The 27,939-nt window shown below is 46.2% G+C and overlaps 1 protein-coding gene across 1 annotated transcript in view; it reads right to left on the minus strand.

The window, feature by feature from the left end:
* Positions 1-13,119: 13,119 nt before the first annotated feature.
* Positions 13,120-27,939, minus strand: part of MAP6 (microtubule associated protein 6) — a 45,660-nt gene continuing 30,840 nt past the window's right edge. The window contains exons 3-4 of the mRNA XM_040584384.1: positions 26,467-26,663; positions 13,120-13,532 (exon numbers count right to left, since the gene is read on the minus strand). Coding sequence (XP_040440318.1) covers positions 13,463-13,532; positions 26,467-26,663 — 267 coding nt within the window. The 3' untranslated portion in view covers positions 13,120-13,462. The remainder of the gene's footprint in view (positions 13,533-26,466; positions 26,664-27,939) is intronic.

Genomic DNA, 27,939 nt, shown 5'->3' on the forward strand with positions numbered 1-27,939 from the left:
GCAGCCTTGGGGGGACTGGTGCTGCTGGCTAATTGCTGCATCTGCATGCAATATTTGTTGTCACCATTTTAAATGAAATCTTGTCACAGACTCCATGCAGACTGACACTGTGTTTTTCTCATGAATAACTCAGAATAATTATCAGTCTTAAACATAATCCTCATAACATCTCAGAGGGAAAAAAAAGAATCATCTCTGCTGTATGTGTATCACTATTGAAGTAAAAAGATCAAATCACATGTCCAAGATGAGGCATTAAATGAATGGCAGAGGAACGGAATTATGGGTTTTCTGGCTTCCAGGTCATACTTTGCATCATATTTGTGGCATTGAGTTTCTTAAGAGTTAGGGAAAAATAAGTACATTAATATGGGAAAACAGAACTGCGAGAATAGATGTTATTCTGGGAAGAAAGTGGGAAATGCAGAGGAGCCCCAGGAAGGGACCATCTTCTACATTTCTGGTTTGACTTGAGGCTGGAAGTGCTGAAAATATCACAGGTGGGCTCAGGCTGTGCCAGCATTTCCAGAAATCTGCTGCCACCTCAGGGACTGAGATCAGAGAAGATTTTGGAAAAGAACCTAAATCGTTATCAAATGAGACAGCAAACATTTTAGCCAAACCCCATAATTTTCTGTTCCTTAACGGAGACAAATTTCTTTCAGAGGGAATAAAACAGAGTGGATTGATAAGGAGGTGCTGAATGGAGGGAGAGAGATTCTGTTGCCAGTTACAGGCAAATATGGGTATTTTTTAAAAATTCCTGGTTCCTGGAGTCATCTCAGACCCCCAGCTTGAATTTCTGATCATCTCACCCTGCACACTTTTGTTTTTCAAAACAATCTTAAAAATTACATGGGAGGCCCCCGAATATTCATATCAGCCACCCACACTTTTATGAGCAAAAAAGCCTCCAAAAACTAGTTTTTATAGACAGTCCCTTGAGCCGGAGAGGACAAGAGTGTGAAGTTTTAGTTTCTGACAAGCTGTTGGGGAGGCAATGAGGAGGAGGGCAGCAACCTCAGCACAAGAAGGAGGAAACAATGGAGACCTACTCCAGCATGAGCATGTCTTGTCTGACCTGCCCAAGCCAGGTGACAGCAGGGATCTACAGCCTGTCAGGAGCCAAACACTGAGAGGCTGTCCCTGTCCCTCATGTTGGGGCAAGGACATGTTCCTTGTGGTCAGTACCACTCCTTGGCAGTGACTCTGTCGTCACACCATTTCATCCCACTGGCCCCGGATTGGCAGCAAAAAGCACCTTTTCATGGAAACACAGAATGGCTTGGGGGGGAAGGGACCTCACAGACCAGCCAGTCCCACCCCCTGCCAGGGGCAGGGCCCCCTCCCCCCAGCCCGGGCTGCTCCCAGCCCCGTCCAGCCTGGCCTTGAGCCCTGCCAGGGATGGGGCACCCACAGCTGCTCTGGGCAGCCTGGGCCAGCGCCTCGCCGCCCTCACGGGGAAGGGTTTCTTCCTCACGTCCAACCTAAATCTCCCCTCTCTCAGCTTCAAGCCATTCCCCCCTGTCCCACCGCTCCCTGCCCTTGCCCAAAGCCCCTCCCCAGCTTTCCTGTCGGCCCCTCCAGGCACTGGGAGCTGCTCTAAGGTCTCCCCGGAGCCTTCTCCTCCCCAGGCTGCACAGCCCCAGCTCTCCCAGCCTGTCCCCACAGCAGAGGGGCTCCAGCCCTCTGACCAGCTCCGTGGCCTCCGACGGGCCCGCTCCGACAGGTCCGTGTCCTTCTGATGCTGAGGACCCCCGAGCTGGACGCAGCGCTGTGGGGGGTCTCAGCAGAGGGGAGCAGAGGGGCAGAGCCCCCTCCCTCGCCCTGCCGGCCACGCTGCTGGGGATGCAGCCCAGGGCACGGGTGGCTTTCTGGGCTGTGAGCGCACATTGCTGGGTCATGACAAGTTTTATCCACAGTATCCCCAAGTCCTTCTCCATTTCCACTTCATTTTTCTTTGCCAGCCTTCCCCTCCTACCCATTCATAATCCACAAATTTGCAGAAAAGAAATCTCCGCTGCGAAATTGCCTTTCTCCATAGAGAAGGAAGAGGGAGGGAGACCCTACAAGTGAAAATTTCTTGTGATTTAAAGCATTATTATAACAGTTTCACGTTTCCAAGAGGAAATATTTTTTGTGGCATAAGTAGGGCCACAAATTGTCTATTTGAATGTTGCCTGAGGCAAAAGTGGATTTCCAAGTGCAATTTTTACTGAGGTCCTTGAAAGCACTGGAGATGGTGCCAGCTGGTACTCACTTGTCCTGTGTTTGCTTGTTGTGATTAAATGTGGCAGAATGGTTTTCCCAATGAGCACAAGGAGCCCATCAGCTTTTCCAAAAATGAAGTCTCATCTGCACAGATGCGCTCTTGGCTTGCTTCACGTTACCACTAAAATGAAATCCAAACCACATCTTGTCAGGTGATTGAAAAACTCAGAATTATATATTGCAACTCATGTATTTCAAAGTACATTCATAACACTCTGTTCATCTTTCTGATTTCAGACAATTTGCCCTTTTTCCCTCTTTGGCTAAGGAATGAATTGTTTGGTATGTCTTCTTCCTCTGCATGGACGAACGAGGTAAATGAGATGAACCAAGAGGGAAAATGCAGCCTGAAAAGATGTGGATAATATCTAGGAGCTTTCCTGCAAGAGCCAATATGATATCTAAAATACTTTGGTTTGTAACACAGAAGAAGACTGCCCAGAGTCAAAACTTTCTCTGTTCAGTGTCCACAATTAGAAATGCTAAAAAACAGTGCCAAAAAGGAAAGTATATATCTTCTATTATGCATAGTGGCAAAGAAGGAGAGAAAATGAATAAGAAAAGCTGAAGGCTGCAAGGAAAAATACATGATGACTAGGGAGAAGACAGCAAAGTGCTGCAACAGGAACAGAGGAATCCTAGCAGTGGGTTGGAGCTGTCACTAAGTAGAGATAGTCAGACTCTTAGAAACATGTTGGATGCTGTATTTCTCCTGCATGACAATCACCAACTATTTCTTTGTCATCATCAAAGAGTTGTGAATCTATACAAGCTATCAACAGGTTTCAATGAGCAGACACCAGCTGGATGACCTGGCTGGTTTGAAATCTGTGCTGGCCTGTGGAGCTTTTGAGCAGAGATCCACAGAGACTGCTACAAGGCTTGGCACTCTTCAGTATTTTCCACAATGATCTGGAAATAAATATAAAATCACTGCTGACATAACTCATAGACAACATAAAGACAGCCAGCACAAAAAATATGATGAGCCACAACAGAGCAACCTGCATCGCTTGGGGCCATACAGCCAAAATGTTTGTTAATAAACCCAAAAGCTAAGTCAGAATGTGGAAAAATTGAAGGAGGTTGTGGCCTGAGATCTGCACATGATTTCTTGGAAAGAACAGCTCTGAATAGGCTTCTGGGATCACCAAGAACAGGCAATGAGAGTGATCTTCTGGGCAAAAGGGGCTAGTGCCATCCTTCAAAAGAGAAAAGCACTGCCATCAAGAGAAGGTCCTAGAGATTCAGTGGGGCTATTTTATTATCAGATATAATAAAGCAATGCATATTTAAGTGTCAAAGGAGAAAAGCTTAGTGAGCTGCGTGGTTGCTTTCCCATCTCCTGGGGCATGAGATCAAGATGAGATGCCCTTCTGGATGAGAAGAATTGACTCTGAGCTCTGTTTGGATGATAACTGCGAAGGGTGGAAAAGCCTTGATCACAGAGTCTGCCCAGAGAGGAATTATCTGGCCATGCATTGCTGTGGCGGGGATTGCAGGATCTTCCTATTTCTGCAAGCCCACAAACCTATTTTTATTTCTGCATGACTGGAAAGCTTAACTACGAGCACAGTCACCCACACACTGCATTTCTTCCTTATGCAACTGTTCCAAAAACTGAGTTCCATTGCACAAAGCAAAGGCAGGCTGCTCTTCTCCTGTCAGATACACCTTGTACTACGCATTGGGCAGGATGAAGGAGCTTTGTTGTTACTAGCCAAGAAAGGTGAGCTGAGGAGTTAAACTGGTGTTACCTCAGCTTTAATGAAGGAGCCAAGACCTTTGCTCTATGTTTAATGGTTGGTCTGGAACACAACCGTCACATGCAGTCCCATCAGCCGGATGGTGGCACCAGTTTGTGTGAAAGTATGGACCACAAAGACCTCAGATGGTCATAAGGACTTGCAGGATCGGGGTCTTCTGGATGACCAGATGGGTAAGAAATGCTCCAAGACTGTTTAGAGGGGGGTTCCCCTCTAAGGGGAAAATACTCTTGCCATTGTGGCCATTTCACTTACATCTTGGGGCTGTCATCTTGAGCAATGGAGTGCCAGTGCCTCACTGTCCCATTAGGGACAGTGGTAGCCACTGAGTTGCTGTATTGGATAAAATTAGTCATCTCTAATGTCCTAGTGCTAATGGGGCTAGCTCTAGAGGTATCAGAGGAGAGGCAGCAAAACGACTGAAAGAATAACAGTGACAACATAGGTTCATAGAAGGTCTGGAGTCTCTTTCAGAGAGTAACCATGTTGAAAACTTCCATGTTTTGTGTTCTCCTAAGGCCAAGCTCAGTGTGTCTTTAAGAAGGAATGCATGTCCATTTTCCTACACTTCCAGCCAGCATGTCCTGCAGCAGAAATCTGATCAGAAGGGGACAGATCTGTGTGGGTCATGGTGGAGACATAACCAGTAGTATGGTTTAGTATATTTAAGCCTCAGAATCAGCACAGCTAGGAGTCAAGTTGCCATGCAGAGCAATTTTAATGAGCTGGAGAAGGCCAGAACCTCAAAGTTCAAATTCTATAATGGAGACGCCAGCTCAACCGCAGATAGTGGCCATGCCGGTAACAAGCATCCCCTCACAGAAATGATCAATGAATCTACAAGGCTGGACATTCATGGCAGTGCAGAGATGTTTGTAAGAAGGCAGATTTTTCTCAAAGGACTTTGCTTGTTTTTCATCTGTATCTGAAATATTCTCACTGCAGGAGAAAGCTGGGGGACTCCTTCTACCATGCATAACATGAAGCAACTGCAACATATGAAGCGTGCAAGTGGGATGCTCAAATGTTGTAGATGAGCAGGGCTCTGCTGAAATTCAGGGGAGTATTGACAAGGATCTTCTTCCCTTACCCTTTCAATACAAAATCCACCTAGCGACACAGAGTATAAGAAAATTCATATGCATACAAACAAGAGGCATGTTGGTGTTTTTCTCCCACCGGAAATTTAGCATCCTATTTTTTTGTTGTTTTTAAGTAAAGAGTGTGAGAGATTTCAGGCAGTTAGAAATCCAGCTGTGAAGAACTGGATTTTTTATGCTGGAAGAGAAGGTATTGCCCCTGCTGTACATTATGACTTGAAGACTGATGACTTAATGATTTAGGAATGATTTCAGAGGAATTTGGGAGAAAATAGTCTAGAAGAAACATTTCAAGAACAACCTATCATGTAGTGGAAGTGGCTTTCCAGATTCCATCCTGAAACATTGAAACACAGTCTTTTAAAATAAAAAGACTGTTCTAATTAAAGTTAGAACACGTGTTTTCATGTTCATACAGGTATCTGTGAAGTCTTCTAAGGTTTTGACCCCAAAGTCTGTCTGGGAGAAATGGTGGATGCTGTGGTAAGGGTGGATAGACAAGAACTACCAAGTTCTTCCCAAATCTTTTAGTGATGCTTTGTAGCTCTCTTTCAGTTTAACCTTTTCCTTGCTCTTTTCACTGGTAAATCCAGCACATCATTTCCGTTATGCTATGTACATTAAGACAAATGAAAATGTCATGGAAGTAATTGCAAATAATATGTGTGCAGACATAAGCAGGAAATTCATTAGTCACCCATTTCTGAACTGTTGGGTTACTTTCAGGAGGGAGAAAACTGCACATTTCTGAAGACAGTGCTTACAAAAATTATTTCTTGAGATAAGGCTAATGCTGGACTGAGATTCGGAGATGTGCTATAGTTGCACTACAGCAACTTGGGAAAACAAATTCTTCGTGCTTTGGTTTTCCATTTGCAAACAAGCAAAAAAAGTATATTGCTTTTCTGTAGTATCAGGGCAGATGATCCAAAATTGTGCTAACACTTGCAGTTCTAGCATCGTTTGGGGGTGGTATGCGCACAGATTAAACTTAGATGCAATGAATCCACACTTTGTTATTATAGCAAGGGGGTTTCCTCCATTTTTTTACAACCACTGATGCAATGCAAACTTCACGTAAGATGTTACCAGGCTTTTACAAATGCTTCTCTGGGGCACAGGATGCCAACATTGGAGGTTCATCTCCTTGGACGTCAGACATACACATACAAATTTAAATATTTGAGATGTTCATCCCTGGCTCATTTCTGTGGAACGCAATTCATCCAAGCTATTTTTACCGTTTCCCTTAGGATAAGATACGTTATGTCCTGGAAGTGCCCATTTCTCTCCTATGGCTATGAAGCAGATTTGTGAACATCTCAGATTCTAAGGGCTTGTGTGCTTGGATAAATCCATCCTTGCAACCTTCTGCCCTTCTTTCTGCTGCTTGTCTCCCAGGTCACTGCCTGCACCAGTGCCTGGTTCTGCTGGGCTGTCTGTCTCTCTTTCCACCTCCTTCTAGGGGAAGGCTGGATGAGTCACCCTTTCAGGATGTCCCCAGTCACACCAAGTCCAAGTGAGGTTCAATAGAGGCATATGTTGTAAACCTAGAAGAAGAATCTGAATAGAATAGGGCTTTTGGTGATGCTCTCACTTCCTGGTTGCATCAATCATGGGGAAGGAGACCAAAGCCCATGCATTAAGTTGGGAAATGTGGTACAGAGGGTAGTGTGAAAAATAGTAGGAAAGGCCATTTAAATGCTTCCCTGAAGACCATTTTCAAAACTTATTTAGGAGCTTACATGCTCCAGAAAATAGTGGGATTAATACCTGAAGACCATTGGAGTAGATAGCTCTGTTTGTGTGACACTGGCTCAGAAAAGAATTCCATGTCGCAGAATCACAGCGTGGTCAGGGTCAGAAGGGACCCCTGGAGCCCACCCAGCCCACCCCCCTGCTGAAGCAGCTCTCCCAGAGCAGGTTGCACAGAGCTGTGTCCAGGCGGGTTTGAATGTCTCCAGAGCAGGAGACCCCACAGCCTCTCTGGGCAGCCTGTCCCAGTGCTCTGCCACCCTCAAGGTAATGATGTTTTTCCTCACATTCAGATGGAAGTTCCCGTGTTGCAGTTTGTGCCCGTTGCCCCTTGTCTGTTGCTGGGCACCGCTGGAAAGAGCCTGGACCCACCCTCCTGACAGTCACCCTTGAGATATTTGTAGGCATTGATGAGGTCCCCTCTCAGCCTTCTCCTCTCCAGGCTGAACAGCCCCAGCTCCTTCAGCCTTTCCTCATCAGGGAGATGCTCGAGGTGTCATACACAGCTCCTATGAAAGCCCACTGAGAGCTGTTGCAGTCAAGCTGGATTTCTGAAAAACCTCCTTCTCCTCCTAAAATGTACCCATCTTAAACACCTTGCCATGAGCTTTATTAGCATTTTATTAGCTTGCCTTATTTTGAGAAACTTTCTGTTTTGTTATGGCTTTGGATTTTTTTTCCTGGGTTGAATAGCTTGGTTTATCATATTTCTGCCAGACATCAATGAATAACCGAGTTGTTCTGTCATTACACTCACTTTTACTGGGCAGCCCTGGCTATTGTCAGTGCCCTGTGCAACACATTCATGCTTAAAACAAGGACAGCTCACCCTTTGGAAACCTGCTGTTCTGGGAGTTGTGATTGTGCAGCTTTGTAAATATATATTCATTGCTCTTCCTGAGGAAATATAAACAAGGATTAGTTAATCAGAAGTGAGCTACACAGAGGACAGAGGAAAATCAATCATGTTTTCTTGGGCTGATATATTTACTAATTTCTATGAAGATTTATTTATTCACATAATAAATGCTGAGGAACCAAGCAAATAGAGTAATTCCTTTCCTGTTTACTTCCACGCAAAAATATTCCTTTATGATAGATTCAGTTGGATGGGTAAGTATCTCTGCTTCCATTGGTTTAAAAAAATGCAGTTACAGAGAAAAGCTTAAAGAGATGAGTGGAGAATAAAGGATGAAAACACAAAAATAATTCAATATCAACTTTAATTTTTTTTAATAACTTGTTAACTCTGAGTGCATGACATAAAATGTTTAAATGCTTGGGGATTTGGTACTGCATTGAATGAGGCCCTTCTGAGGGATGGGCTCCAGCTGCTGAGCCTGGATCCAAGGCTATGTATTCCATATCCATATGCCCAATCCTATGGTCGGGATCACTGGGATCCGTCAGTTTGGTTTTGCTGAATGTCAGGAAGGAGCAAGCTGCTGGGTTTGACATCCCCAGATCCTCTGCTGTGTTAAGACATTCACACTGCTCCAAACCCAAAGTTCAAATCAATGTAATGATGCTGGTTTACACCAGAATTTGTCCCACACACTTTCCTGTCATGTCATCTGAAAATTAAGAGGATTTTGGTTGTGCCTTATAATTGGTTGTGCCTATTAAAATACTGCATGTGAGCATTTGACTCCTTAATTAACCCGTTCTAGGACGCTGCATGGGTCTGGACCAACAGCCTCAACTCAATTTGGTGCAGCAGTTGTGATCCTGAGAAAACATCCTCTCAAACGCTTGTTCTTCTTCCAATAAAGATAACCACTATCAACCTTGCCTCACAGGGATCCCTAGACCACCAGGACTAGAGCAGCTCTCCTATCACCATTAATTCACAATATTGTAAGGGTCATAAGCCTCAGTTACATCTTGTGATCCATTTTGGACCACAGTGGGGAAATTTGCAGTTCAGAGAAGGCAAGTAATGGAGTGGTTTTGGCATCCTAAGATGTGTGCATATGACTTTATGGGAAAGGTATTTTGAGCCTTGCTATTTTTGGTGGTTGATCTCCATGCTGGTTAGCTCTGAGCCAAAGGCCACCAGTGAGAGAAAGCATCACAATAGTTCATGTGACTCCTGAGGTTTTGCACTATAGGCAAAGTAAAGGCAGCATCATTCCTTTCTTTCCTGATCCACACACCAAACAACAGCATCTTCTCAGCTATTTCAGCTTTCTCCTTCCCCTGAAACTTGTGGCTTAACTTGCACCAAAATATCATCCAGGGAAAGTATCTGCCAGCCCATCTCTGTTCCATTACCTCAACATGAAAAAGCCATTTCCAGATGGGGATTTCATTATACATCATTGATGGGGGATAAATTATTAAAGCAGATTCATAAAAAATGGAAGACATTTTACACAGGAAGGAGTCCTGACAGTAACCTAGATATGTCACAAAACCAGATTGCCAGAAAATAGGAAAACCTACCCCTCACCAGAGCAAAGAGGGGTTAACTATGAAAGATGCATGAGGGTAGAAGGAGGAATGAAGTGACTGGAATGGCACAGCAGGAGATAAAACAAATCTAGGTAAAGGAAACAAAAGAGAAAAGACAATGGAGGGAAGGCGGGTGTGAATAAGGTTAAATTATTCAGGTTAGGATTTTTAAGAGCCTTGAAGAAACAAGGGAGCCTAAGTCATCTAGGAATCGTTGGTGGGGGTGAGGGAACCAAGCAAACCTGACATGTTATTCACAGCATTAAAAAGAGCTGTTGAATGTTTTGTGCCTTTGGAGAAACCTTGGCTACTGTAAAACAGCAAAGAGTCAATCCAGTTGAGGACATTTACACTCTTCTGAGGAAGTGGCCCCATAAATCAGAAGGGAAAATCCAACTAATGCAATTCCATCACTTTTGGCCACTTTATACCATGGATGCTGTTAGCAGTTGCTAACTGAATCCCCTTCAGTTCTGCCCTCATCTTCAATGGATCTGTCTGGGAGCTCCCCCCCAGCTACCGAGCTCATTCAGTCACTGCCTTATTAAATGGAAATAACCCATCAGATAAGGAGTTTTGCAGCATTAGCCCATGTTCATGCTGCTAGTGCCACTGGTGGGCAAAGCATCTCCTGTGAACTTTATACATCTCCTCAGCCCTGGGCAATGTTTTCCCCTGAAAATCTGCAGAAGTCCTCAGAGCTGTGATGCCCAGGATCTACAGAGGGTGAAATCCAGTCTGAAACACCATCCTGAACGCTTTCCTCTTCTTTTCCAGTACTGCTGCTCCTCTTCTCGAGGGGATACATCCTCCCCAGACCAGTTTTATCAGCCAGCTCCTGGAGGCGGGAAGAGAAAACTTTGTCTCCTGTCTCTGTCTCCCTCTGTTGCATTTAATTTCTGATCTCAAAATACTTCTTTTCTTTCCTTGCTCTAATTTCTGATCTCCCGTGTCGCTCCTATTTTAGCCTTGACTTTGCTTGCTTGGGGGATTCCCCCCTCTCCGTCAGCCTCACAGATTTGTACCACTGCTGATACAAAGCACAGGCAAGGCTGTAAGGATATACCAAGTACACTGCAGATAAAGCAGTCATGCAAAATTCAGCTGCATTGAATTATGCTTGCTTATGGGAGGATAATTCCTATTAATCACGCCTGTTACAGTAATACCTTGGGATAAGCACAAAGATGGGCAGAGCACAAAATGAAACTCCCAGCCACAAATACTTTGCAATCTAAAAAGAGAAGCATAGTAGGAAATTATATACAATATGCTGGGTGAGCAATATGACAGTTAGTATCTTGATTTGATTATTTTTGAGAGTGGGAGGAATCCGAGAGGGACATATTATGTAGGGGAAGAAAAGCTAAATGGAATGAGAAATGGAAGGAAGCAAGAGTCTGAGGATAGCAGTTGACACCAGGAGGAAGGGGAGGGAAATATTAGCAATGGAGAACAAAATCTGCCAGGATGCAGAAATTGTTACTTTTTATTAATAAACAAACAATTTTTTTTTAAAAAAGTAAATATTCCAGCTTGTGGCAAAATGAAAATTTTGAGGTGAGAAGAGGGAGATGATGAGTTAAATCAGAACACTGTATTTCATTAAGAAATGAAATTCAAAGGGGTTTTTTACATTTTTTTTTTGAGGGGCGTGGTTGGTCTGAAATATCGTACCCAGTTGGATGGAAAAATATGTTATTTATGAGTTACACAAATGTTTCCTGAAGTGGGCATCTTCTGCCTTGATTTGGGTCAGCACTGAACAACTCTGCTGTTTCAAAACCTACCCCTGTGAAATTCAGCCTTACTAATTTTGACACATTTCCCCAGAGTTTCCACTGGTGAAATGAAAATTGGTGGCCTCTTGTTCCTGCTCTCGCCTTGTACTCAGCTGCTTCAGGGAGCTGAAGAGGCAGAAAAAAATGTCTGTATTTTGGTGAATATGAGGGCTGGCTTTTCTGCCCCTCCAAGCCAGCTCCCTGAACATCAGATACTGACAGGAGAACAAGCCTTTCTTCTCATGTTTTCCACCATGGATATCTGGGTTACTGCAATAACTGCATATAGATAAGATCCTTGGCTGACTGGATCTATGGTGCCTTCTTGCCTGGGGTGCCTCTGATTCAGAGACAAGTGATGGGCCCTGAGACACCTGAGAGCAACAGCCAGATGCCTGCCAGGTCCTGCTTCCCCAGGACACCAGCAGCACCAGGGATCTGGAGCAAAACCTCCTGCAGGCCACCAACGTCTGGTGCTGGAGCTTTGGACTGGGCTCCTCTCTAATAATTGTGCAATCATGGTAATTATATATTAAAAAATCAATTACTTAATTGTGTAACGAGGACCCTTCAGCTACTGAGCAAGGCACACGCTCTGTGCAATTACTTGCAGGCATGTAATCTTACTTCCCTTTGTGCTGAATATTTCATTAGTTACTATTCACATCTTCTCGGAGGTGCTTTGCAATGGTTCACTGATTGGATTTACTCTTGTTTCTTTTTGGTTCTACAAACGCTGTTGAGATAAATACTCCTTTTTATATTACCTCTTTAACAAGGAGGTTCTTTCTAACCTTCCTGTTCCCAAAGAGAACTCACCACAAGGTGAACATCAGGAGCTTGAGGCAGTTTTAGGTTCCTGCTTTGCCTTCAGGGTTCTTTGGATGGGGTCCCTGTGTTTTTGTCCCATGTCTGTACAGCTCTTGGCACCCTTGGGCTTTTGGCCATCACGGGACGCCATAGTGATACAATATGAACAGCAAACAGCAGCAGTGACCACCCATCCCTGCAAGTGAAGACTGGATCTCCTACAACATTCGCTCATTTTAAAGTTGATCCAGCCATGGCTGGAATCACTCTTGATTTACTCCTCCACAGGACCGGGGTCTGTATAGGAGGAGTACTTATGGAGGAGGAGTTATATCATAAACTTGCATTTTTACTTTGAAATACCTGAATGACTCCTCCAAGCCCAAGGCAGTTTCCTTCTGAACTAGACCCAGCAAACCAGACCCTCTGGTTTCAGAGGGCTTCGGAGCTGCCATGCTCCATGGAAGCTGCCCAGCTTTCCCCACCTCTGATGAAGTAGCTGCCTTGCGTAATTAATTTGGCAAGGAAGAGCAGCTTTCTGCTTTGAAGTTAGCGCCTGCAAAAAGTAAAGCAAATCCCAGCTCTAAGTGTAATAACACTTTCACATAAACCTAGAACTATTCTTTGGAGCATGGTGGGCCAGTGCCTTGCTAGAACTGTTGTCTGGGTACTTTGTGCACTTAGCCACCTATAGAGGACAGGCTGTAGGGCTGGACTACATCTCCCACCATATGCTGCATATGTCTTATGGACATACGGAGCATCACCCAGGAAAGATGGGCATACAGAACAACCAGGCCTGCTAATCCCATGAACCAGCTCCATTACTCCTACATTTCCAGTTCATACTTTACAATTTTTCAATGAAACATTTTTGGTAAATATGCTCAGAAGAAATACTAATTTGCCAGCAAGTTTTGGAGTCTGGTCCAGCGTTTGCCCTAAATGGCAAGTTGAACAAATAGAACATTAACAGCCTCAGGAGAAGGTCCGTGATGATCTTGGCTATCACACAATGACAAGGGGACCTGCCAGGTGTTGCACAAGGCATGCTTCATCTGGCAACATCCAAATGCAAGTTCCTGACACCAGTTAAGAATGTATAGTGCGTTACAACTTCCCAGGATTACTGAAAAGAGTTGCTGATCCTATCAACCAGGCTTCCAGGATAATCTCTAAAATCCAGTATGATGCTTCCATGAGTTACGGACATGAATATGAGCTCTCTGTTGCCCATGTAAACTATTTTTAGAGACCATTGAAACCAGTGCTGTTTCACAGGTATGAAGAAAGGGCGAATCGGACCCATTTTTCTTTCTATGACTTTACTGAATATAAACCAAGGCACAGACATGCTAACTGCATTACATAGATCCTGGTGACAGTAACTTCTCAGTGCTTGACAGACAAGAGAAATTGTCATTCAGCTCTGATCATCAGCTTTATTGTATACCAGTCAGACGACACACATTTCATGCAGACTATACGTTTGCTCCAGCAGCCGGTCAGAAGAAAGTACTCGACTTCATGTGCATTGGTCCTGCACTAAGGTACTTGGTTCTTGGTCTGTAGCACCAGTGTTTTTTTCAGGGGTCCTGGAAGCAGAGAAAGAGCATCATTGCAAAGCTGTCAGAGCAATCAGCTGGTGTATGACAACAAAATGCCACCCACCCCTGAGCTGGAATTTGCCCCGTGACAAGTGGCTCTGCAGACTGCTCCCCAAGCAGCCTGCACATGTTTGGTATGTTCTCAGGCTGGTTGCTGAGCCTGGTCCTGGTCCCCGCAAGTAACTGGTCCGAAACCCATTGATGTCCACAACACTGGGAGGGCTGGAGCTCTTAACTTTTTGAGCCGTGACCAGGATCAGGCCCACCCATCAGCTATGAAAAATGCTTGCCAATTGATTATAACCTGCATCGAACGAGCACCTCGCTGTAAAATTGTCTCACAAAGAAGCAGTTTGTTTCCCTCAAGGCAGATGGCAAAAGCCCTATAATGCAGGGGAGCCGAGCTCCTGTGCTGCTCAGGAAGCACCAGGTGCCTGTTAAAACAACTGACAGCAACCAGCAAACCCAGCTAACATACAGTAACCCCAGTTTGAGAGCACCCCTCCTCTTCAATGCCCCGGGAGACAGCAGGAGGTGATGATGGCACCAAGGCGTTGGATGCCTGCTAGGATCAGCTCTGGGGCCAGCTCTGTACCTGGGGTAGTCTTGGGTGGGAGCGTAAGAGAACAGAACCTGGGAGTTAGGGTAGATGCTGCCAGGAGAAGCTCTGGACAGGTGCTGGAGGGAAGGTCAGGTCTTTTTGAAGTGCAGAGGGAGAGATGGGAAGGGAAAATCTGTAGGGGATGAGGGAATCAATCTTTGTTAAGAGAAAGAGCAGGAGGATCTCCAGGGATGAGGAGAGATGTGTGATGGATGGGGAGGGATCTGTGAGGCTGCAGAAAGCAGATGGAGAGGTGGGAGAAACCTGCTCAGCTTTAAAATGGACAACTTTTCACAGTGGTTGCATTAGGGGAGTGTGGCGATCCCTGTTCGTTCCCCAGCCTCATGTTGGCTTTGTGTAGAGAATGGTTCCAGCCTGCAAGTTAAAGGAGGGAAGGAGAGGCTGACACCACGGCCAGGACAGGTGCTAGTTACCTTGCTCCATGAAACCAGCCCAACGCAGACACAAATGTAACCATCCCTGTATGAGAGGCTCACGGGGCAGTCCCACGTGGAGAGGCCTGGCAGGACTGGTCTCGCTGAAATACTCACCCTTGTCCTGCCCTTTGTGCTTACAGTGAAGAGACATTTGCTGCCAGAAGCTGTTGGCAGAGGTTGGTATCCTCAGTGCAGGAAAACTGCCAAGTCCTTCCAACCTACCAGTTCCTATGGGAATGAGGTGAGCCCAGCACCGTAAATCAAGGGATCAGAGGAAAATGCAAGGCAGGTCCTCTTTGAAAAGATGCCCTGCTGTGAGGACAGATCAGGTCCATGCTGCTCATGTACAGACACCTGCTAGGACAGGACCTGTTGCCTGGTCTCTGGAGAAGGCTGGAGATGCCTGCACATCCTTGCCAGTGGAGAGCATGCCCAAGGTAGCTGACATGTGCAGGCTGAGCAGGTTGAAGGCTACTAGCAGCTACTCCTCTGCCAAGCCACCCCTCTAAGCACGTCTTCACATTTGATCTAGTAAGGGAGGAGGCAGAGGCTGTGAGCTCAGGTCTTCCTGTGCCAACATGTATGTGATGATCCAAGTTGTAGGTGGGTCAACACCAGACTAATCACACCTCTTCCTTGGTGTCCAACCCTGCCCTTGCTGCTGCCCTGCATTTCAGAATAGAGCTTGAAAGCCAAAAGTCATCTCTTGCTGGAGCAACATAAACTGTTTGAAATCACCCTGCAACAACACTTCCCTTAGCTCCTGCTAGAGTCACCAGAAGAATTAACCCTTGAATTCTTGAGTCTTGATGTGGCACCTCTCTGTCAAAGCAACCAAAAAAGCTGGTGCAGGCAGTGCATGGGTGGATACTTCATTTTAATCTGTCAGCTCTTTCCTTTTGAGTGTGTGCATCCTTCAGCCATGTATTGCAGACTGGCTATGACCCAGCCTCCTGGAGGAGAAAGCATCTGTGTCCCATCCCCACTCCCTGGCTTCCTCTTTGCATTGCATACAGGCAATTGTGTGATTGTCCGTCCCAGTAAAGCTCATTCCAAACCTGTTTTAAACTGGAAGGAGTGTGAGGGGGAGGTAATTACATTATTTTCCTCAGGAACTGGTATCCAGGGACAACACATTGCACAGCCTCCCACCAGGAGGAGAATGGCCCTGGCTGCTCTCTGCAGGGCTGCACAGCAAGGTCTGGCCCTGGCTACCAGCCTTGGGAGGAGCGAGCTGGGAGGGTGCAAACTGGAGGGTTGAAAGGAAAGCCTAATCCTGAAACGTAACAAGTCCCAACACACAAGCAGCAACATTTACAAATTATCTTCGCCATAGCCAAGTGAGGAGGAAAGAGTTTGGAGATCTTTGCCCTCACAAGGGCTGCCAGTGGCAAACTGTTGGGTTAATTATGTGATGTATCAAGGTGAAAAAATGCAGAAGATACTAATTGGAGGTGACAGATCATTACTCAGATTACATCTGAGAGAGGGAGATGCAGAAAGAGTATGAAATTCAACAGGGGCTTGTATCCCAGAGGCAGCACATGGTGTCTGGAAATAACCAGTGGATGACCACCATAAGCACATGTAGCACAGTCTCCTCTTCGCTGGTCCTGGTATAACAACAGGGAGCTGGGGTCTTGTGACCTGAGGTCTAAATTTGCCTCTGAGAGTGACAGGCTCCAGCAACGTTATCCCATTCTTCACAAATGTGGAGGACCTGCTTGCAGCTCATCCCTGTCCTTCTGTGATTCAGGTCTTAATGCTTTGGTGGTCTCATATCAAAAAGACCTCAAGATGTTTATCTGCTTCTGCACATTTATCTTCGTTCAAAGCAGTTTAACTACTGGGGAGCTGTTATGAGACCGTATTGACAGATCCAACTCCAGGCACATGGAAAGTTAAAAGTTGCCTTCAAGAGAAGCTAGAAGCAGCAGGAATTCTCTACTGATGGCTCAGAAACAGCAAAATAGTCCCAGGCATGCAGAGCTGTTAAGTTCGGTGCTGAAGGGCCATTTTTTAAAAAAAGAATCACAAAAAATCTGTCCTTTCTTTCCCAGAGAATTTAGGTGAGGTGACGGCTCTCCTCTGTGGAGGACCTGACCTTCTGGTTACAGTCCTCACCCAGGAGGACACTGGCAGGTTCATGTTCCTCAGAAGATACAGACTCATCAATTCCTGGGCAAATGCAATTAACAATTAGGTTGCAGGATATAGCGAGTCACTTCTCCCTTCTGAATGCTTTACTGCCCTTTGTGCACTGAAGTGTGCTGTCTGAGATAATAGTAACAAAAAACCAAGTTGTCTTTGCCCTGAAAAATGGCCTTAATGTTGTACTTGGTAAGTTACATTCCTTGGAAAAGGCAACAGCATCAAATAGTGGGGCTAATGCTGTAAGATAAAGCAGAGAAATGAAGCATTTCAGCCTGTGTCTGTACCTAAGCAAGCAGAGGTGTTGCTATCCCTTGCATAGGTTGGGTGGCCCCTGGAAATGTGCGCCAGTCCGGGGCTAGCAAGGGCTGCAGGGGAAGAAAGTGTCTGGTTGTGAAACCTGACCTGAGGTAGGTATGAGGTAAGCAACAAGGAGCTCAGCACTTCAGAGTTTAAACAAATGCCCACCGACAAAGCAGCAGATATACACGCTCTTCCAAAGCTCTGCTAGCAGAAGTGTAGATGTTAGAAGACTTCAATGTCAGCTATGGACCTCAGTGGCATGCAGGAACCTTGTCCTGAATACTATTCAGTTCCTAAAACTGTGCAGCTGAGATGTTTGGCTGCTGGTTTAGGTTGTTCCAGAGCTTTTGCACTCCTGGGAGTCTAGAGTTTGGAGGAGGAGGCAGAAGCACTGTGAAAGCATGGCAGGTGGGAGCAGGTGAGGTGGCACACAGGAAAGGATGAGGGCATTACCTACACTAAGGGATCCTCTTTCCCACTGCCTCTTTCCAGCATCTACACTGGAATCCTTAGAGCCTGCAGATGCCAAGCAGAACAGAGTGGCAGGTCTCGCTTGTCCTAGATGAAATCTCCAGATTCCTCACTGAGGATAGGAGCTCTCCACACACTTCATCTCTTCTTTCTGCTCCTGCACACCTAAGGACAGGAACAGGCACTGAAGTAAGCCAAGGGGACTAAGCACTGCTTGATCCTTCTCCCACCCATGTCCACCAACCAGCTTCAGTTTGGCCTTGAGTTAGGACTACAGACCTAAGTTCCGCAGATGGCCCATGACATCAGACTGATGGCCGTACCGTGAGCTCTGCTGCTCACTCAGCATGGTAAGAAGTCTCCTTTGCTTCTGGCAAGGTGGTGTAACACCACTGGCAGTGGGGGTCACTGTGAGGGTAGAGGAACTGAGATGCTCCTGCAGCTTTCCTTGTGTGTATGGAGCACCTGGGAAGAAGCATCATCTCCATGTGCACTGATAGCTCCAGCCAGCACAATCCAAACTAGCACTTTCAGGCAATAAATTAGGACAAGGAGGCAGCAAGGAGCCACCTGGGACTTAGTCACAATTGGGTCCCTGCTGTACTCAGGTTGCAGGGACCTGAGTATGGGCAGATTTAGTCCTAGCCTGGGATGAAGGAAGCAGATGTTCAGGGCACCTTCTGGACTACAAGAAGGCTCCTGGGCATCCATCTCTGAAACATGTCCTGCTGCTAAGCCAGCTTCGGCTTCTTCCCCTGAGAGGTGCATCTGCTTGGATTTCCACTGACACGCTTCTGCACACTGTTTTCTGTATTGCACCAGGAAACACAGCTCCTTTACCATCGGCTGCTTCTGCTCTGGGCTACAAGATCTCTCCTTCATTCTCCTCAGTGGCTGCATTTGTTCAGCCACCTGTCAGCCCAGGACATCTCTGCATGAAGCTGGAGAAAAGCCAACCTCTTTACCAGACGCACCAGAATTGCAAAGGACAGAAGGTCATGCAGCTCTGAATATGCTGGGCTCCTATACAGACAACTAAACTTGTCTCTGTGGCTGTAAAAAAGAAAGAATGAAGGTACGGGGGAACAAAAACACTAGCAGAGTCATCCCAAAAGATCATGGATAGAGCTAGGACAGCAAGACTGACTGCTCAGTTGGCCATGAGGACAGACACACAGTACACTTGCAGACACATCTACTGAAGCCACACCAAGAAAGGAGAAAGGGCAATTGGTAGGTGAAGTATTATTTATTCTAAGCAGTGAGCGTTATCACATAGTAAAGACAAAGAAAAAGGCTTACAGTCCGAGAGACAGGACATGAGACAGTAACTTGAGGAAGATGGGAAGGAGAAGGTTCCTGGCAGAGCTGATTATTTAGGATGACATGGAAGGGAAAGGTGCTGGAGGGGGAGAAGTGGGAAAAGACGAAGGGTTGGAGAAGCAGCTGTGGGACAGACAAAGAAAAGCTGGCAGGGATGATGGAGGGAAAATTATTTTGAAGGCAAGAAGGAATAGCAGCACTGTGGGCAGATGGGGTCTGGTGGGGTGGTAAGAACATGGAAGGGCATGGGAAGGAGCCAACAGTGACAGAGAAGTCCGATCAGCAATGACATTTGGGGAGAGGGGAGGGAGCAGTGGCAATGGTGGCAAGCAAGGACATCCACTGTCCTGTGACTCCAAAATACTATTTCAGTAAAGGTGCCTTGCTGGCTTGTGTCCCTGCTGTTAAATCTCTTGGCTTCAAGCAAGGTGGCCACTGCTGAAGTGGTCCTCAGTTGGGTACTAAATCCTGAATCAGGCCAAGGAGCAGGTCAGTCCAATGACCAGGGAGTACTCTCAGGATTTCCCTATCTTGACCATCGGGTACCGGCACCATCAAGTGCTCCTGGGTGCTGTTTAATTGCAGGAGACAGACCTATTTGCCACAGCCATCATGTGGTGAGATCCCCTCCATTACATGCCATGCAAGGTGCTCCTCACCCTTTGCTGTGACCCAGCTCTCCAGATCTCCCTCAGAGTCAGGCAGGGCACACAGGTCTCTGGCTCCACAAGAAGATACAGGAAGACCCAACTTTGCTCAGGGGCCTGAGGTTGCTGCATGTCTCAGGCTGGTTGGGGTGGGCAGGTGACAACAAGAAGGGGTTCAGAAATATTTCCCCCTTTCCATCTTCCACACCATTGAACTGCCAACATTGAACGAACAGTTATGATTCCTCAGTGCTCTCATGTATTGCTAAGATCTGTCACTACTCTTCATCCATCATTTTTCTGGCACATGGTCCTTGCCATTGGTTTCCACGGAGCAGACTTCCTGCAGGGAAAGCTGGCGCTTTAGAAAGCATAAAGACACCTTCAATCCATTAGCAGGCTTCTCTTTTATCCTTGGGTTCACATCCCCACCACATGACAGTCCTGATTAGGCAGCTGTTTCCAAGGCACCCTGCAACAGAAATTAAGACTGTTTACAAACAATCCATAGTTCATGATAACCCACCAGTCCTGAAGTACTCAGAGCTGTGTTATCCCTCATCACAGATCTCTGAGCTCGTAAGTAGACCCAGTGGCATTACTGGAATTGCTCCCAACCCAGAAAGCTCATGTGAATATGGACAAATGGAAGTGGGATGTCGAATCCCCAACTGGATCAAACTTACCGTGACAGCTGGAACGAGGGAGAGCTGAAGCCCATGTCTGAACCATCACAGTATTTTCGAGCTGTGCAAAAGATACTGTTCTTAGTGCTGAACATGGCCATGTCATCATGTTCATACTAGGCAGCTCCTCTTCTTTATTTGACGTTGCTGTTGGGGATGGTGGTTATTCCTTGGATGCTGGGAGGTACCAGCTATGGCAGATACATCTTCTTAGGAAGTCCCTTTCTCTCCTGCACTGGCACATCTCTATATAAATCCCAAACCCAAAGGATGTTGTGACATAAGAGGCTGCATTTGTATAAGGGCTGACATGTCAGCTGATGAAATATCTGTACTCATCCTTTGACCTGGCTTTACCAGTCAGGGATGTAATAATGGTAACTGAGGTTTTCAAAGGAAGCTCAGAGATTCAGAGTGGCTTAATTAGTAAATCTCAGTCCTGTGTCCAAGCCACTTAAGCTTCCATCTGATGCAGGGAACGGGATGGAGAGCATCAGGCAGGAACCTCTTCATCCACCCACGCATAAGGCTCCCGGGAGGTGTGCTGGAGCCCTCAGCACGCCATGTATTTGAAAGTGACTGATTAAAATCAGAAACACACAGGCCACTCCTCATGGGGCTGCTCACACTGTGCAGTTGTTAAAGCAGCATCTCTGCAAAGCTGCACTCAGATGCTCTGTTATCAAGAACTTGAGAAGCAGACTTGACTCTTTAAATTCAACATGCCAATATTCTCTCCCACTTCCTTGTCCCCTCACCCAGACACCAACATTGACAATTTGGACTATTTTTACTCCAGCCAGTGCCTCCACACTAAATGCTCTTGTAAGACAAAGCATTTAATTTTCAGCAACCCACCTCCAGTGCTTTGCACAGACATCATTCTCAAAACAGCCCTTGGTAAGAGGTGGGCAGTGCCAGTCAGTAATGACTTGGCAAAGATGAAGGAGTGAGTCAGTAGCAGGGGGTTCAGACAGTGATGGTTAAAGACCAAATAGTCCAGGTCCCCATGCCTGTCATCAGGCCAGTAGGTCCTACTGTCACTTAAAAATGCACCCTGCCCCTTTGGGTGTTTAGGCTTTGCAATGCTGAGCGAGTTCAGAGAGCAACAGGCAGCAAAGGCATGTTTTCCAGCACTGAGTGTGGGTAGCTGGGTGGCACCAGATGGATGACCCATCCATGCTGCAGCACGGAAAAGACCCTGTATCATTGTGTCATGGGCAAAACATTTTGTTGGCCAACATGGATTGTCATAGGTAAGCCCCCATCAATGACCAGTCTTTTAACAATGAACATTTTCTCCAATACCAACTGTGGAAGGGTGAAATGAAAAATCCCTGGACCTACAGCTCAGCTAAAACACTTTAAAGGTCATATAGTTATGTGTGATCGATGAATGGATGAAGCTGGTGGGGAAGGGAGAGGGAAGGCAGGGTGATACAGCAGGATATCAGAAAGCAGCAATGTTATTAGCACGTAGTCACAGATAGAATACTTCAAGAAGTGATCTGTAGACCAGGCAAGGATGAGAAGTAGCACCCAGAAACTGTAAGGCAGGAAAGAGCTGGTGCTTCACGGAAGTCAGCAGAGCTGTGTTGGAGGAGAGATTTCAAAATAAAACCCCAGTACAGACAAATCTCTCCAGGTTGGTGGGGATGTTATTGGAATATCCATTAAAAGAGAAAACATGATTAAAAATAAAAATTGCAGGTAGGATCTTACAGGCTAATTAAAAGAAAAAAGAGGTGAAGCTAAGATCAGGGTTCACCATTTAAAATAAAATTGTGCCTCTAGCTCTGCTTTCTTCTCAACCATCACCTTCTCCAGATAGACAATGCTTTCATTAATATAAAATGAGCGCTTTGCATTTCCACGGACACTGCCAAGCGCCTGTTCAATGGTGGCCAGGCTTGCAGCACACTAAAAGTGCTCGACCCAAGAATCTGCCACCTCTTTCAATGAGGATTTATAGCCCCTCAACCCCTCTCACGGGACTTTCAGGTGGTTTGGGCCAGAGCAAAAGCTATAGGCAGTTGGAAAAGGGTCTGTAATTAAGTGACTTCATACACATCACCTCCCCTCCCTCCAACTCTTGATGGGGCTCAGTTTCTGCTCCCTGATCCAGTGCAACGTGGACACGAGCAAGGTGCAGCAGCAGCCTGCATGCAGGGCACTCACCAGGGACCCTCTGCTCAAGACACTGTACACATAGAAAAGAAAAGCAAACTACCTGCTCCGTCCACATGACTTCACTGTCCATCTTCACATTTGCAAATGCTTAGCTTTCCCATCAGGCTAGTCTGAGGTTAGCAGCCATCTAAAGGGAGTCAGACTGTGACAGCTCAGTTGTCCCTACAGCAGGCATGGAAGTGGCAGCTCTAAGCAACACAAATCTGATTATGGTTGGAAAGGTGTTTCACTCAACTGTGCTTCTTATCGAGAAAACAAGATCAAGGAGGTGGTATTCGTCTTTAGCATTTATTTATCATTGGAAAAGAAACCCTTTGAGCAAGCAAAGATCACAAGCACGTCACAATCAATTGGCTATACATTAACGTGTGTGTGTGTGTGTGTGTGTGTGTGATGCTCATTAGAACAGCAAGAATGAAAAAGCACCACAAGGAGGTGTGCTTAACACATTACAAGAGACAATCTGTGATATGCAACCAAACCCAGGCCACAAAATATTAATTAGACACTTCCTATCTGCCTCCAAGAGGCAAGAGTTTGTGGAATTCATGGCAGCCATGTTTTCACACTGGACGCGTTGCAAATGAAGAAGCATGTGATCGGTGTGCAAAGCAGTCAGAAAACAGGAGCTCAGTCAGCAATTAGCACCATTTTGCAGAAAGGAGTAACAGTACAATACAGTGAAAATGAGAAAGCAAGCAATAGACAGCATAGGAACTTTCACAGGGTAAAAAGCAAAACATTTTTTTTTCTTTTTACAAGGAAAGCAAAACAAACATTACAAATTAGCAGTGAAACAGCATCTGCATTGTGGTAACTGGAAGCACAGAACAGCAGAGCACTCTTTCCCAGTGGGATTGACAAGCTCAGAATCCAAAGTGAACATGAAAGGGCAAAGATTTGGTCTCCTTTCTGATAAACCTGAGTGGGTCAGATGGGCATAAAGTCTGTGGAAGGTGGAGCAATGCAGGATTTCACCCTGAGGCCTGACTCTGCTGCAGTTCCTGGCATTCAGTGTGATGCTAAACTGTGTGCTTGGGTGTAGGCTGAGGAAATGGTGCACAGGGAGCCCAGGATAGGACTGATATCCCTACTTTGCTCCTGTCTGAGAGGGAGGTCCCCAGGCCCTGCCAGTCTCCCAGGCTCTTTCTGCAAAGATCAAAACCTTCCAAGGATCATTCATCCTACCCAAAGAGAGGTGTCCAAAATCGGTAGCTCAATGGCCCTTGGAAAGTTCCTTCACTAGAGAGGGAACTTAAGACTATGGGCTAGCACTTCATACCTAGATTTGGAATTAGATGCCACCAAAAACTTCATGTATTAAGGAAAAATAAGGCCATATCCTGATCACTCACTGAGCATGGCTCATTCAAACACTGTGATGGAAGCTCTTCATTGAGAAGAAGCAATCCTGAAGCCCTGGGTGATGAGCGGTTCATCCAGAGTCATGGAGATGCTTGGATCAGGTGGTCTGAGCACCTCAATGATGTTCCTTGGGCAAAATTTGGTTACCCTTGAAGTCGAGGGCTAAATTCCCATTGAATTCAAGGTGAAATGGTGGCAAGTGTAGTGTCTCTTTCAATGTGGAACTTAGGGCCAAAAATAATAGGGAGAAAGGGCATGGTCTTTCCTTAGGTACAGTGAGATCGGTGTGTTGGGTTACTGGTAACTGTCTGCATGCCTTCCTGACATGTTCTGCCTGCTGTGACATGTTATCTTCACGGCTGTTACTATATCCAGCCATAGGAAAGGACATCACTGAGGAGTGTGAAGATGCATGAAGCACCTAAATGCCAAGGAATCACATCAGGTCTTGGAACCTCAGGCTTCTCTGGCCAGTTGTCCCTTGTGCGACGGGGTGGGAAGAGCCACGAGCAGCACTCCGCTCCGCCAGCTCAATGCAAGCTGCTCTGGAGACAGAGCTGAGCTCTGCACTTGAGCAGTGCTGCAGGGGCTTCTGAGTGCTCAGGAAAGCAATGGTCAATATGGACAGGTCAGCGTCTCCATGGAGCATGCACATCAAAAAATGCACTACATTTGCAAAGATTTCCACAGTTTTACTTCCTGGAGGATTTCCCTGGTTTCCTCCTAAACATCGGAGGTTTAAATATATATATTTCTATATATTAATATGTATTTTCCACATACACAACCTGACTAGCTCATAGCACACAGTTCTAACACAGCTAAGCTTGGAAATACACCACTGATTTCAGAACACTACACTTACTTATACTCAAAGGTTTAGGCTGTTAGGCAAACAGGACACATCACACAATACACTGAACTTGGCATTTATTCATTACTAAGGCCAGCAAATGTCACTATATGTATACCACAGAGCTTTCCTCCTCTTTGGAAACTTTCTCTCAGCCTTGTAGCCCACCACTCATTTATGTTTCCAAAAGACCCAATTCTACTGGGGTGAGACCCCCAAAATAGGACTCCTCATCCTCCCAGCCCACCATCCCTTTTTCCGTTAGATAGTTTCACATCTCTAAAATACCCTAGCAGCAAGACTTCCCTCATTCGAACACCTCTACAGCAACACAGTTCTGATACTCTCCTCTTACACCACCATGCTTCCCAGCTCTCTCTTCGTTCTTCCCAACTGCCTGTTCTCTGAAAGTTTCAAGCCTGACTGCATGTTAGGATAGAAAGAGTGAACTGCAAAAATAAAGGAGAACCCTGCATCTTGACTTGCAGCTGCTCTGCTACAGAAGAGTTTTAACAGTTCGGTTTGGTGGTATCAAGATTAATCCTTACGTATTTAGGACCCAATCCAGAAATCAGGCACATAAATTCGGATCGGGACCATACCTCTCCCAGCTCCCATTGACTTAGTGACTCAGATTCTGGGGTATGCAATGCCAGTCTGTTGGGCCAGTTCATACTTGCTCACAAATGGTCCCACTGTGTTTACAGCTTTCTAACTGGTCTTGCTGGGCTTGGGGATTTCTGAGAGTAAGAGCACAGTACATAGGATTGAAACCCTGAGATCTTGCCTGGAGGGAGTCTAGGGATCCCAGCAACTGGTTTATGGCCCTCTTAGAATGCTTATGAGCCAACATGAACTCCAACAGCTGGCAGAGTCAAAACAACGGGGGCTGACAGCTCTAGCCAACCTTGGTGGCTCACTTCCTTCTACCCCTTGGAAGGTCAAGTCTGCAAACTAAACCCCTTTACAAAATCTAGCTCTGTCTACTGGCACCCCAGAAGTGAAGAAAGCAGACCAAGATCCAAAACAAACCAGGAATAACTAAAAAGATCCGTAACCTCAGGGAAACAATAGCGAAGAACAGCCTGCTGATAACCTAGTCTGACCTGCCACATGCTTGGGAAGTCTTTACTGCTCTCTGCGTCTTCCCCCACTCCTTTTTTTTTTTTTTTTTTTAAATCAAGGACTTCAAGTGGTGTTGATGGGTGAAGCTGCCTTGATGCAATTAGATCTAACCCCCAGCTACCCTGGGGGAGGATTTGGCCCTTCAATTGCACGGGATCTCCTTTCCCAGTGCTTCTTGGAGCAAAAGTCCCACCAGTGTCAACAGGGGAAGTTGCTCTTGGCCACACCACTGATTCCAGTGGATTTACATCAGATCCACAGCACCATGAATGAATCTCTGATCCTCTCTGCCTCAAAAACCTTTCACCTGCTGACACCAGTGGGAGATGACCAAACAACGGCCAACCCCAAAAGGGCCTCGTGGGATGAGAGCACAGCCCCTCCACAGCTCAGCGCGCACTCCATGCCATCGAAGTGTTTAAAGACCAAGCCCAAGGGAAGGGACAGGCTGTTGGACACAATCATGGTTGATCCATCACCTTCATCTCCTATGACCCGCCCTGTGCATTCCCACATCCCTTACTCTGTGCAGAGCCGTGTTGTGCAGGCAAAGCAGAACAATCTGACCTCAGAATACAAGGATTCCCTAATCCTCCTTGGAAATAAAACAGAAAAGCTTCTAATAGAATCAGAACAAAAAGCAGATTAGAAGCCTCTAATTAATTTTGTGGCCTTTATTTAATCAAAGGAGAAAGAAAAAAAAAAAAGGAAGAAAAGAAGAAAGAAAGGGGGGAAAAACGAGAAAGAAAGGAAAGTGCAGTGACATTTACTCTTTTGCCTCAGCCAGTTTATTGTTCATCTCTTTACTTTTCTCCTTGTCCTCTGGCTTTGCTGTGTTGGAGGTCTCGGCGCTCTTTTTCTTGGCAGCCCGGCCAGATGCAATCTGCTTGTCTTTGGCCTTTTTCAGGGGTTTATGGCTTGTTGTGGTCTTTTTTGGTTTGGGAGGCTTTACGCTAGGCTTTTCCACCTGCATGGAGGGCAATGTGCAAAACAACACCACAAAGACGGGGGGGAGAGAGAGAGAAAGAGACACAAGGACAGGTGGAAAACAGGATTTAGATCAGAAACAGCATGAATGTTACTTATCTACTCAGCTATGCCCTGCCACAAAGGGAGGGGAACAGCTGGGTGCATGCTGAGCTGCAAATGGCCAAATCCTTTCATGGTGTTGATGCCCTCAAGTCACGTACCCCTGCAGCCAGCAAAGCCCACTGTCTCCCCATCAAGACACAGTAAGGTAAACGGCAGAGGGAGTATTATCAGTCATTTATTTTATCAATCCCTTCACCTTCCTCTGACTTCAGGAGGGACCTTGCAAGCCCACAGGGGATTGTCTCTCTCTGGATTCAAAGCAGAAAAATGGTGCTCAGGACAAAGAGGCTGCTATAAATCCCGCCCCCGCCCCCGCCCCCCCCCCCCCCCCCCCCCCCCTTGTACAACCTGGTTCCTCAGTCTATTTGTCCCTTAACAGATTTCCACAATGAAGGAAAATTACTTGGGGATAGCTGGGGTGCAGGACACCGACTAGCACCTGAGCACAGTCCACAAAAGTGTCTTGCATCCACCTGTGTCTACAGTCCCTAAAATAGGGATGACATCTTTGAAATTAAGGAGGAACAGAAACCTTCAGCTCCTCCGTGCTGGCCCTGCCATCCTTCTGACACCTCGCAAATCTAAGCACTGATAAAGCCTGGGAAGGACTAATAGTTCTAGGTTTAAAACTGCACAGACTGACTCCTTTTATATGCATATCCTCTGCTGCTCCTAGAAAACAAGGCTAGAAGAAATGCCCAGGCCTTTCTCGACACACGTCCTCGATCTGATCAAAGGCAAAAGTGCTTACTGTCAAAATCTGTGGAGCGCTCCAAATTAATTGCAGGTGAAGATTTGGCTCTTACCGTATTGCTCCTGATATTAAGTGTAATGTGGGGTGCCTATAGTTTTGGAGGAAGAGAAACCTGTCCTAGGAAATGACAATGCAAAAACCTCTTCATCTGGGTCCTGCCCTCACTTTTTTTGGTTTGATGTAGGGCACTATTGTGCCTCAAGTGCATCAACCTGTACTAAAGCCCACAGAATCACAGAATGGCTTGGGCTGGAAGGGACCTTCAAGGTATCTAGTTTCAACCTCCACCCTCCCTGCCCCGGGCAGGGCCCCCTCCCCCCCAGCCCAGGCTGCTCCCAGCCCCGTCCAGCCTGGCCTTGAGCCCTGCCAGGGATGGGGCACCCACAGCTGCTCTGGG

The sequence above is a fragment of the Falco naumanni genome, chromosome 2 (genome assembly GCF_017639655.2).
Source record: "Falco naumanni isolate bFalNau1 chromosome 2, bFalNau1.pat, whole genome shotgun sequence".
NCBI lineage: Eukaryota > Metazoa > Chordata > Aves > Falconiformes > Falconidae > Falco > Falco naumanni.